Raw genomic sequence first — 13,261 nt, 5'->3', positions numbered from 1 at the left:
TTGGCCGCCCTTAACTGCCATGTGCAGTTAGAGGATGCAAACCACTCCTTTCGTGCTCTGGCGTCAGAGCCAACACCGCCACTCCTGCATAGAAAAAGAAAATGATAATAACGTCCTGTTATTACCATTTTCTTTTTTCTGCTGGCATAGCAGTGGACGACGCTCTTCTGCCTTAGCGGAGGAGCCGCCACTGATTCCACAGACTAGCTTGAATTTTTTTGCCCACGTCTTTTGTGACGGGGTTATTAAACCTGATGCAGCAAAAGTGCAGATCACTGACATTTCGACTGCCAGCTCCAAGTTTCCAGTGACCCGATCAGGCAGTGTGATTCAGGCACCACAACGCTCAATTGAAGAATTGTTATTCCTTGTGCATCTATTCGTATATTTATTTATGAATTTATTTATCATTTTTTTAAGTTGTGACTTTTTATTTAATAAAGCGGAGATGTAGTGTCTTGTGATAAAGAACGTTGTAACTCTTTTGGTTCCCGCTGTATACCATAGGCGTGTGACGTAAGCGTTAGAGGGATGAGTTAAAGGTAGGCTTAGAATGTTGAGTTCCATACACACCCTACATAAAGTAGAATGCCAGCCATGTAGGCAAGTGCTTCAGTGCCCCACATAGGTGTTGTAAGCACTATATAAATGTTAAAATACAATACTGGCATCTACTGATTAAGTATCCTATTTCTCACTCCTTTTTTATTCAAATTCCTGCACAAGAACAGAGTCAAACTACGATAAGCGCTCAACTTTGGTCTCATGCACAGTCTCAAAACTTTATGAATACAGACCCCATGACAGACACTCTTCCACTCGCAGCGCTCCAATGAAATAACATACTACCCATTTGCACTTTGGTGCCTTGTCCGGAATATGAAGCACTGCACAAATGCAACTACAGCATAATGTTAATGTGAATCTAGCAATGATGAGATTGTGTTAAGACACAATGGTGATATTAGTGCGTGACTGATGTGAGTGTGATGGGCAGTGGTGAGCTTGAGGCAAGTGACACAGGTGTGTTTGGTAGCGTTGGTGAGAACATGATGGGCAGCAATGATGAAGGTGTAATGGGCAGCGATAAGCAGTTGACGAGTCGCCTAAGACTGTGATTGATAGCAGCGGTGGGACTCTGGAAAGTGATGCGACAGGCTGCAGGGGAAAGTGTGATAGTAGTGATGGTGAGACTATGGTGACTGATGTGAGAGTGAAACTGTTGGAGTTTGATGGAAGAATGTGGGAGAGCCACTGAAAGCTCAAGACAGGTTTGACCCTAATTTTTGATTCTGGCTTAGCTCAAGGACCTGTTGGAACCTCGAGCCCATATTGAGTAGATCTTTCAAGTGACTTCAGGCTGCTACCCTTCCTCTACCCAGAATGTGATGCTCCAGCTACAGCTGCTGACTTTGGAACTGAGAAACCAGGTTCGAGTCTCATGGTCAGCTTAACATCCTGAGATTCTGGGCAAATCCCTCAATCTATTTGTGCCTAAAAAAAAATGAATGTGACCTTTTGTAATGTAACTGATACTCATGTAAAGCAGTCCAATTCCTTTAGGTCGAGATCACACTACAAACAAAATGCACAAAGGTAAAAACAAGGCATTAACATAAAAAAGGAACGACCAATGGCTACCCATTTAGTGGATGACTTGATAAAAGTGAAACCAATACACCTGGATAAATCACGGCTCACCTGCTCAAATTGCGTGATCTTATTTTTTCACCAGAACTCCTTTTTCTTCATCATCGGTTAAGAAAGAATCCCAGTTGTAAAAAACCTATTGTGTTTGATTTAATAGACTATAATGTTGCTGTATAATAATCTGGGCTACATACATGGTTTACAGGAGAACTGTTTTCCCCTCATTTACTAATGATGCATGTTTAAAAACTATCCCTTAATATGTCTTCTCAGTGCAGTGCTATAATGTGACTTTCTTTTTTAGTTTTATATAGCGTGAACTAGACCTGAAGGTTTCAGGGCACTTTACACAAGCACTAGTTGAATAACAGGTGGACCCATTCATTTTTTTGTTAGGCATGGGGAGATTAAGTGATTTGCCCAGAATCACAGGATGTTGAGAGTCCCTGCCGAGACTCAAACCCAGTTCCCCTGCATCCAGGTAGTCCACTTTAGCCATTGGGACACACTTATTAATGGTAAAGCTTCTGCATGTCTATACACTTTTTTGAATTTTAAAAAGACTTTGTCATATTCTAAAGAAAGTTTGTTGTATGATTTACATAGCAAACATTTTGAGGGCTTGGCTCATTCACAGGCTCCAAAGAGCAAGATCCTTGTCTTGGCTCTAGCTAAGCTGTCCCAGTTAATTTGTAGGCTCACAAACCTCTAAGTAATGGTGAGAGAGATGGTAGCAAAGATGAGACTGAGTGGTATACAAGTGAGATGGGTAGGGATGGTGAGACTGTGTTGAGTGACCTGATTAATAGGTAGTGATAGAGGCAGAACGACTGTCAAAAATAGAGAGAACGTGGTGAGTGATTAAAGTAGTTTTCATTTAAAGTTGTAAAGAGAAACAGTTTAGGTGTTTAGCAAGGTTTGGGAGACTGTATGGATTTGTGCTTACTGCCGGTAATGTTTGTTGTAATATCAGCGACCTCAATAGTAAAAAAAAAATGGTCATCAGACCATAAATCAGCTCACAAACAACAAAAAAATTTAAAAAAAACAGCCCAGTTGTCGATCTGTCAGACAAGCTCTTTGGGTACTCATGATTGCCCTATAGCCCAGTCTGACAGAAAGAAAGGGACAGAATTTCAAATTTGAACTTTGCAATACTTATTGAAAAGGCCCGGTTTTATATTTACCACAAACAGATTTGGTGTGGGAATTTGTTCTTTTAAAGAGCATTTGGAAAAAGTCAATTGGATGTAGATGGCAACAGTTGACATTTTAGTCAACACCTTGAGAGCAGTTATACTTCAGTCTGTCTCAGCAGAAGAAACAAGTATTAGCAAAGCCAATGGGTCTCGCTGAAGTGAGAGCTACAAGCTTTGCAAATGTTCATGCAGTACAGTAGCATGGCTATAAGAAAAAAAAAAGTGGTACAATGAGGCGAGTGCAGGGCGTGACACAGCTTTTTTTCCACTGTTCAATAATGTAGCACAGCACTATTTTTTCATAACTTTCATCCATCCAACAGAGCTAAAGGTTACGAGTAAAGCACTATTAAAGTGGAGTGAAAAGATGCGTTTGATGGTAAAGTCCATTCAACTCATTATGGATGTCAGTAGCATGCATTATCACGGTGCCAATGTTATGTTGTGTGAAACGAAGAACGTAATCATCCGGTGGAAAAACACAAAAAAACGTTATTGAGCTCACCATTAATCTGTCACAGCCCACGATAATTTTCCTTGTGAGGCGGCGAGCCTAGGCCTTGCTTTCCCAAAAACTCGCTCTTCTTTTTTGTTGTTTCACTGCCCATGTTTTGGGGCGCCAGAGTCTTGACATTATGGGGCAGATTTATGTTAACTGGCGCATCCCCAGGGATGCGCCAGTTAACATGCGCCACAGTGCGCCACAGCTCCGCCACCCATGGTGCGCCGCATTTATGATGCGGCGCACCATGGGGCAAAAACGGCACAGATGCATGACGCATCTGTGCCGTAAAGGTGACGCATTGCTGGAGTTGCGTTACAAGCGCGACGCAGCTCCAGCAAGGCTCGGGGGTGCCCCATCTCCACAATGCTGCGTCAAGACCTACGCCTGCTACAAGCAGGCGCAGGCTTTTGACGCAGCATTGGCCTGAAAGTGACTGAGTGAAATCTTATAGATTTCACTCAGCCACTTTTGCGAGGCGCACCTGCCCCGGAACGCCCACCCTGCGCCGGAACGCCCACAAGCGGCGCAGGGCTTTACAACGTGACGCATCTGCCTAGATGCGTCACGTTGTAAATCGTTCGTAGGGATGCGCCACGTTTACGCCGCCTTGCGTGACGCAACAGCGGCGTAAACGTGGCGCAAGTGCCTCATAAATCTGCCCCTTTATTTGAGTGTTTTCAGTATAATTTCTTAGTGAGCCTTAGTTGGCTACAAACGGGAAATAGACATTCTACAGCACAGCTGATCGCGAATTATAATTCTTATGGGCATGTCACTGTTGTGAGTTTTAGGGACAATACGTTACTTATGGCAATATAATGTCGAATGAAGTCGGATATATATGTTGTAACTGTGTGCACTCGCAGTGTAAAACGAAATTGGATATACATGTCGAGGTAACTCTCCTGGGAGACGTATCGTCAGACGTTATAATGCACCACTAGCCCAGTGCTATTTTTTACAGTCCTGTCAAGCGTCACGCAACTGGTGTGACACTCACGCATATCAGTGCGGTGATCCGCATCACCGCACTGAATGCATTTGTCACGCATTTTGCCACCTGTGCCAGCGGCGCGCCAGCAGCTCCTGTGGGCCCGGGCTCTCTAGTTCTGAGAGTTATGCTGCCTGCGCAGCTTTGCCGACTGTCTACAGAAACCACAGACACTGCAGCAGCTCTGAGCTCGTGAGCGGCCCTGCCGCTCTGCCTGCAGTGCTAGAGTCCGACGTCGACTCAGTGTGTATTCCGTTGCCGTGGAAACACAGTTAAATTCTTGTGCCCCTCAGCTCTGGCTGAGTGAGTCACGAGAGTGCTGGCTGCATAGCTGTCTGCAGCGCTACAATGTTACATTGCGGTCTCAGCCGCCTGCCAGCCTGACTTCATTTATTAATTAATTTCCGGGCCACTCGCGGCGCCGCGCGCCAGGCTGTCTTCCAGCCCACACTCTCTGCTCCTTAAACATGGGAGGGCCGGATGTGACCTCACGCTGCTCTGCAGCAAGTGAGGTATCCTGAGAAGAAGCGGCGGAGGATTTGTAGTGCACACATGCCAATAGTAGACCCGATTCCAGTGTGCTGCCTCAGTTGCTGCTGGCTGCGCATACATTAATAATTCTAGACCACTCTCAGCCGGCCGCAGCATGCCGAGGCATTTGTCGCACACTAGAGAAAAAGACAGCAATTTGGGTGAGGCATTGGGTTGGAGCAAAGCCGGTAGGTTGCTTCCTTCCGTGTTTATCTTGTCTTTGGTGTTACGTGAGTGCCCATATTTATGGGATTTACATTAGTGTATACACTGGCACATAGCTGCCAAGGTTTCAGATTGCTATGTGTGACATTTTCATAATTTCAGTGTAATCATGAGTGACATTTCAACGACTATGAGTGACACTTTTTCGCATGCAAAATCAAGCAATGAAGATATGGGAAACATATAAATATCCAAATTTACATCCATTTGAACAAAGAGAAACTCAAAGTTAACTCCTGCAACGTATAAGAAAATACTTAGTCTGCCACTGGTGACATGAGCAGTAAGTATGGCTGCACTGGAAAGCTGACAGAGGAGGCATTCATTTAGGTCACAAATAGATTATGGAAACTCAAAAAACATAGTTGAAATTTGTGTAGAAGTGAATAGCTGATTTTTTTTTATGACACTGACATTGGGATGTTAAGCTGCACCTATCCATCAGTCAGGACACCTGAACAAAAGCATAGCTGACGGCGTGAGGAATTGAGGTGGACCCAGCTGGAACTGAATATAAAACGGCTCGCTCACTCGAAACACAACAGTTCAAATAAATAAGAACGGACTCCCATGGCGCCTCTCCTTGACCTGAACAACCTTCCAAATAAACACGCACCCCTAAGTGGCTGTGGGCCCAAGCTCACAGTCCCAGAAAAAAAACAACGTACTTGTAAGTCTCTGCACTCAGCCACAGACAGTTCCGCTTTTTTTTTTATAGATGCCAGTGTATACACTAATGTAAATCCCATAAATATGGGCACTCACGTAACACCAAAGACAAGATAAACACGGAAGGAAGCAACCTACCGGCTTTGCTCCAACCCAATGCCTCACCCAAATTGCTGTCTTTTTCTCTAGTGTGCGACAAATGCCTCGGCATGCTGCGGCCGGCTGAGAGTGGTCTAGAATTATTAATGTATGCGCAGCCAGCAGCAACTGAGGCAGCACACTGGAATCGGGTCTACTATTGGCATGTGTGCACTACAAATCCTCCGCCGCTTCTTCTCAGGATACCTCACTTGCTGCAGAGCAGCGTGAGGTCACATCCGGCCCTCCCATGTTTAAGGAGCAGAGAGTGTGGGCTGGAAGACAGCCTGGCGCGCGGCGCCGCGAGTGGCCCGGAAATTAATTAATAAATGAAGTCAGGCTGGCAGGCGGCTGAGGCCGCAATGTAACATTGTAGCGCTGCAGACAGCTATGCAGCCAGCACTCTCGTGACTCACTCAGCCAGAGCTGAGGGGCACAAGAATTTAACTGTGTTTCCACGGAAACGGAATACACACTGAGTCGACGTCGGACTCTAGCACTGCAGGCAGAGCGGCAGGGCCGCTCACGAGCTCAGAGCTGCTGCAGTGTCTGTGGTTTCTGTAGACAGTCGGCAAAGCTGCGCAGGCAGCATAACTCTCAGAACTAGAGAGCCCGGGCCCACAGGAGCTGCTGGCGCGCCGCTGGCACAGGTGGCAAAATGCGTGACAAATGCATTCAGTGCGGTGATGCGGATCACCGCACTGATATGCGTGAGTGTCACACCAGTTGCGTGACGCTTGACAGGACTGCTGGCATCTATAAAAAAAAAAGCGGAACTGTCTGTGGCTGAGTGCAGAGACTTACAAGTACGTTGGTTTTTTTCTGGGACTGTGAGCTTGGGCCCACAGCCACTTAGGGGTGCGTGTTTATTTGGAAGGTTGTTCAGGTCAAGGAGAGGCGCCATGGGAGTCCGTTCTTATTTATTTGAACTGTTGTGTTTCGAGTGAGCGAGCCGTTTTATATTCAGTTCCAGCTGGGTCCACCTCAATTCCTCACGCCGTCAGCTATGCTTTTGTTCAGGTGTCCTGACTGATGGATAGGTGCAGCTTAACATCCCAATGTCAGTGTCATAAAAAAAAATCAGCTATTCACTTCTACACAAATTTCAACTATGTTTTTTGAGTTTCCATAATCTATTTGTGACCTAAATGAATGCCTCCTCTGTCAGCTTTCCAGTGCAGCCATACTTACTGCTCATGTCACCAGTGGCAGACTAAGTATTTTCTTATACGTTGCAGGAGTTAACTTTGAGTTTCTCTTTGTTCAAATGGATGTAAATTTGGATATTTATATGTTTCCCATATCTTCATTGCTTGATTTTGCATGCGAAAAAGTGTCACTCATAGTCGTTGAAATGTCACTCATGATTACACTGAAATTATGAAAATGTCACACATAGCAATCTGAAACCTTGGCAGCTATGTTTTTAATAACTTTTTTTTCCATGTAACAAGCCTAAAAGTTACGGGAAAGGAGTTATGATGGCGGGATTAAAGTATAACGGAGAATTAAATGAGGGCCTGAATTACAGCGCGACCAGCAGAGGGCTACTAATTAAGGTCAATAAATCGGAGTTTGGTGCATGCTCCACAGAACTGGAAATGACCCCAAAGCACTACTAGGAGACTAATAGGAGACTACAAAGAAGTGTGCGACTCAAGCCAACCAATGGTAAACAATGGGCGGGCTGCAAGCGCCTTATTGTAAGCAATAGTGTCTTGCTAGCTCATGCTGCTCACGCAGGTTCGACCCTTAACAACAAATCGAAGACAGTGCCAAGCTCTTAGGCCGAGTTGGCAAATATTTAAATAAATGTCTTCGTCTCTATGCTATACCCGCCCACTTTCCCTTCTAAGCATGCGCGAGAAGCATCACTGTAAACGCTTTGCTCAACTCCGAACCATCTCTGGCAAAATCTTGACTCTGCCGAATATTGTTACCCCTATCTGTAACGGTTTTACACGCACGAAAGTGCCACGGTCAAAGCGCGAGAGCAAGAAAGTTTTCTTACTTGTGGAAAGAGATGGGCTTCTCCTTGTCGTACCTGTTCCTGCAACCGTAAGCTGAGCAAGACTGCACCATCTTCACGCCGAGCACTACGACTGCTGCGCCTTTTTAAGAGCGGACGAACAAAATCGATATGTGCCTTTTTGTTTTAACAAATAACTCGTTTTCACTACCATTTGATTGCGTCTTTATTTATTGAGTTAAGGGAAACAGACGCCCTTCTCCAGTCACCAAAATGGCCGAAGCAGCTTCATTAGTGAATGTCACGTGATTGAAAGAGATCCTTTCGTCATAGGTTGAAGCTATTCTCACCATGACCGTGCTGCGATTGGTGTGTAGCTTGCTAGTCCCGCCCCTTGATCAATCACGAAGTGGAGCAGAATTGTACTCAAACTGCTATTACAATATCGATATCGGACCTTCCTGAACACCAATGTATGTATAAATGGGCCGGTATTTTTTTGTGAAAAAGATGGCAACCCTAAGACCTGTCTACTTTTTATTTGAAAAAAATAGTCATATTCTCACTGGATTCGAACCCCCTTCGGTCCACAGGAGATTCCGGGCGGTGATGTAAATAATAATAGTCGTGTGAGCACAGAATACTTTACCAACACAGAACTGGGCGGAATAAAAAAAAATGTAGACCTGAAAATACCAAATTGGCAGGTTTCCCTCGATGGATTTCTGTGTATCTTCATGGTAAATAGTGCGTGCACGTTGACAAGCAATATAGCAGTATTAATGAAAGCATGAATAATTTGCACGACTTGTTGAAGGCGTCTTATCATGTTGTTTGTAAATGGCTAATGTTTATAAATAGATTCACTTAATTTCCAGCCCTCGCCCCCAATTGGATACAGACCTGGTTCTAAAGGGTGGACCTGGCCCCCCCAAGAGAAACCTCTGGCCCACCTAAATAAACCCTTTTCAAGTGGAAAAGCCAACGTTTGTTTGTTTTGTAATTACTTCACGTGAGACTTCATTCACCCCACTCGGCTTAACTTGCAAGATGTCAAAGGATTTTGGGGTGAGGGGGTGATGTAAGAGCCATGGGACAGTTTTGAAAGCAGCAGGGATAATGGCAGTGTTTACCCACTTATGTCTAGAAAGCGGCAGGGTAAGACACTTCCTTTATAAACTAACATTGGCAAAGCAAATACCTTTACAAGATCTATTAGCTTTGTTAATGTTTTAATGTTTTCAGCCATGTTGCACAGCAACGCAGCTGCTGTGCAACATGGTTTATAGTAAAAAAAAAAAAATGATTTTCTTTCTTTACCTTCAACACGGATAAAAAACATTAACAAATCCAATAGATCTTGTGTAGGTGAGACCTATTGGCTTTGCCAATGCTTGCTTCATCTCTGTGTCTCTCGCTCTCAAGGGAAGGTGGTGTACCAGATTCCGCCCATATCATTTTATTTTAGTCCCCTGGACTCGCCCCCAGGACTCTGACTAGTCTGCGGGGCGGGTCCAAGGGATGACACTGCTGGTTGGAGAGTGGCAGTATACTCCTTTCACTGCGCATGAGGGTTTAGACGGCTGTCTCAGGCCGGCCAAACTCATTCACAGTGAAGCCCTCTCTAGCCCCGGCTGCATTGCTGGGGCTGGAGAGAGCAGGCACAGGCTTCCAGTCTGCCTGTTAGCACAAGTTGCCAGCGCTCAGGCCAATCCCAATGCTGCATTCATGCAGGTTCAGGATTGACCGCAGTGCAGTCTGGAAGCCTGTGCAGAGAAGCAGGAAGAGCGCTATGTCGTAGAAGACGTTGGTGGTGGCACCTTCGGGTAAGTTGACATTTTTTTAGCCCCCAACCCTTCCCTCCCCTTTCCACCTGCTCCTCTCTCCCGGCTCGCCCGCCACTTTGGCAGGGGACGGGCCGCTACTGTCAAAAACCTGCCTCTCTGAGAACAGGAGTGACAATAAAAAGAACCTCCCCCTAAATACAGAGTAACTGTCATCTGCACCCTGAGAACTCCAAAGTTGCAGAGAGTAAGAAAATTGATTTGACTGCAAGTGATTGATTTACCCACAGCCAGCATAACAGTTTCTTCATCTTTATTGAGTTAGAGCTCCTACGAGCCCACGTCCTCTGACTGAACAGCGGAGCACACCGGCTGTTTTCCAGAGTGCTATTCTCAGCTTTGTCCTGATGAAGACCCCACCGTAAAGACTGAATTAACACTCCTTCCTAGGGGTCGAAATGTTGACGACACATACCTATATCACAAGCTCTGACGGCAGAATCCTAATTAGTTGATGTCCATCAGGGTTATGTGGGAACAATTGACCTGTTTTAGGATGGAAAGGTTATATCATGTGTAATTGATGTATATATGTCACAGTACCACTTCCCTGTCCTCCACCCACACATACTCACTTGACCCTCCAACCCAAGTACCTCCCTCTCCCACACAAAGAGCACTGTAAATACTTATTGCACCATTATATGTTTGAGCAACTGTGTTGCCGAAGATAATCAATGCTTTTGAATTTAAATCGCATTCGATGCTAATACAATAAATTGCATTTGTGCATTTCATGCAAACAAGGCTGTGTGAATGCTAATATATTTGTTGTTTGTAAACAAGTGTTGCTACTGCGACCATTCACTTACTGTAATGCTTCATCATTGGGCAGCTCACAATTCACATCAGCAAAAAATAAAAGAACTCCGGTAAAGAGTCCCCTCAAGGGGGCCGTTGGGCAATGCAGCACCTGCCCAACGAGGAGCTGCACGATGATAAAGCAAGACACCCCATGGGATGTGTGAGGGCCCTTGATTCTAAAAGGAGGATGTGAGAAGTTGGCCTGGTATATGATGCTCACTAGTTCTAGTGATCACCTTGTACCATGCCAAGCAACCCTTATGGTGCAGGTTGTAAAGTCAACCTTATAGACAAGCTATCCTAGGGGTAGCATGGACTAAGCAGTTTTAGGCTAAACTCTGTAAAGGCATGTGAAGCAAGCTGTTTTACCATACACAATCCCTTGAATACCAAATGAAAGGACACCACACAGATATATATTGAAAATATATATAGATTTATTTCTACAAATAACCCTGATACTCTTTATGAGCACAGAAGCAATTGCGTTAAAACAAAACACAGTTTAAATACACAAAAGTTGCACAATTATGGATGAGCCCTAGGGGCCACTTAAACCATATACTAATATAGTGGTATAAGAACCACTATGGGGAAAGTGAAGAGGCCTAGGGCCTGGGGAATCGCTGGAGCTGTTCGGGACTAGCAGTGAAGAAGTCGGGAAAGGCCCGCGGGACTCGGGTGCAGTGCGGAAAGTGCACGCTTTACCAATGCAATGTCAATGGTGCGTAAAAGTTACAAAGTTAGTTAAAAAGGAACCTTCCGAGTGACCTAGAAGGATGAAACTTTAGACACAGACCCTAGAGGTGTGTACCAGTGTGGGAACACCGGCGGAGCTGAGTTACCTCACCCACAGGAAGCGGGTGCACAGGGTCGAAGTAGTGTCGGGTTTCGTCACGCAGGTCGATGGTGCTTGGAGCTGAAGATGCTGCAGGCGGCTCGATGTGAAGAGTTCCGGTGGATCCAAGGGTGGATCTGAAGAGGCGAAGACCTGAAAGCAGAGGGGACAATGTTCAAAATCACTAGCCAGTGACTACCGTGGAACCAGAGTGGAACCAGGCGATGTCGGGTGCAAACAGGCATCAAGGTGTAGCTTCTCTCTGCAGCCACGTGGACACGAGGGGTCGAAGACGTCCAGGAGTCGGTCACGAGCTGTCCCACGCATGCTTCTCGCTGTTGGCGGTGTCGGCAACTTGATTGGAGCAAACAGACCTTGGCTAATGCAAGCCACGCAGGAATCGAAAAAGGCTTGTTACTCGGACCAGCAAGGTCAGAGCAGGTACTCCTTTTTACAGGAGCAAGGGCAAGTCTGGAGCAACCAGACCCGCAGTGTAAGTTGAAGGTTTCGTCGCCAAGATGGCCGCTAGCCACGTGGCAGGGGGCCGGGATGGCGCGTCGAGTGGCACAATGCAAAAGGGCCCCACGCAGATCGTGGAGATGCTGGGGGGCTGATCTTCGGTGCAAGGGCTGCTCGAGGTTGGGGCTTCTCGAACCCCAAAGCACAGCGTCGAGGGTGCCTCTGATGCTGCGCAGTCAGCTTCTCGGGGGTCTTTCAAGAGGTCTGGTCCCACGTCTCTCGGTGCCTCCACGGGTCCCTTCTTTGCGGGGAATGTGGATCGGGCTGTGAGAAGTCTGGGAGTCTGGGTCTTGTCAGGCTCTGGGCTCGGGCTCCGGCGGGAGGCGGCGGCAAAGCAGACGTCGAGTTGCTGGTTGGTGCTTGTATTCACAGGGTGGTCACTCCTTGGCCACAAGGGAGATTATCTTCCGTCTTCTGTGCAGCAGAATGTCGAAGTCCAGTCTTCTTCTGTATTTCAAGTTGATTCAGGATGATCTGAAGTCTCAGGACACAGCTCCCACTCTTATTCGAATCTGGGGGGCCGGATCACCTACTAGGTCCCTCCTCTGGGTGGAACCAGGAAGGGGGGTGGTTACACCCCCTTTCCTTTGTCCAGTTTCGCGCCAGGACTGGGGCTGGAAAGCCCCAGCACCGGTTTGAACTGGCCTATGCACAGGGACACCTTGTGTGCCCCAGGCATGTCTGACTCTATTCAGCCCTGTCCTACCCAATACACAAAATCCTGTCTGGAGTGGTGCTAGCACCTCCCCAGGCAGGAAACCCTTTGTCCAAGCTGCCCTCGCTGGAAGGACTCCCAGCAGCAGGAGGTCAGACTTGTGTCTGTGGTGGCAGCATCCATTTTGTGATGCTAAGGCTCTGTTTAACTTTAACCGGGGTTCAGGTTAGGTACATGTCGTGTCCCTCTAGAAGGGTGGAATGCTACCCCCGTCGCCAGAACTGGCGAGGGGGTAGTATTCCAATTCGTATGACACCTTACTCGACATGTTTTGATAAAGCCAAACCCAAGATAGCATTTAACCGCGAGGTTCATAATGCACTTAAGAGTATATGGTATGGCAATATCATGAAACAGCTAAAGGACATGGTTCTGAAAGCTGCAGACAAGCTCAGCTCATGCCAGAGCACCATCTCACATATTTCCAAGCACTCTGCCTCCAGGATTGATGAGGCCTTCCATAGGAGTGGCTGACAGGAACATATGTGTCCATTTTAGGTTAGGTATAGGCATACTACACCTAAGTAAGGGGTGGTTACACCGACTTACCCCAGCTGAGTGATCAGCCAGTTGTGTCAAATATGGAGGCCAGGCCAGGGGTGGCACAATACATGCTGCAGCCCCTGGTAGGCCTTGGAAGCACCTATGCCCTGGGTACCTGGGT

At 46.5% G+C, this 13,261-nt stretch overlaps 1 protein-coding gene across 2 annotated transcripts in view; it reads right to left on the bottom strand.

Annotated features, from left to right (window-relative positions):
• The window catches only part of THAP1 (THAP domain containing 1), a 67,131-nt gene extending 58,935 nt beyond the window's left edge, over positions 1-8,196 (bottom strand). Inside the window, exon 1 of one of the 2 annotated variants that reach the window (XM_078676345.1) lies at positions 7,953-8,196. In XM_078676345.1, coding sequence (XP_078532471.1) covers positions 7,953-7,990 — 38 coding nt within the window. In that variant the 5' untranslated portion in view covers positions 7,991-8,196. Of the gene's footprint in view, positions 1-7,919 lie in introns of both variants that reach the window. The other variant, XM_078676344.1, reaches the window with a different exon arrangement.
• Between the last annotated feature and the right edge of the window lie 5,065 nt (positions 8,197-13,261).

The sequence above is a fragment of the Lissotriton helveticus genome, chromosome 2_1, assembly GCF_964261635.1.
Source record: "Lissotriton helveticus chromosome 2_1, aLisHel1.1, whole genome shotgun sequence".
Classification (NCBI taxonomy): domain Eukaryota; kingdom Metazoa; phylum Chordata; class Amphibia; order Caudata; family Salamandridae; genus Lissotriton; species Lissotriton helveticus.
The sequence above is the reverse complement of the archived record's forward strand: the minus strand, read 5'-3'. Positions and strand labels throughout refer to the sequence as shown.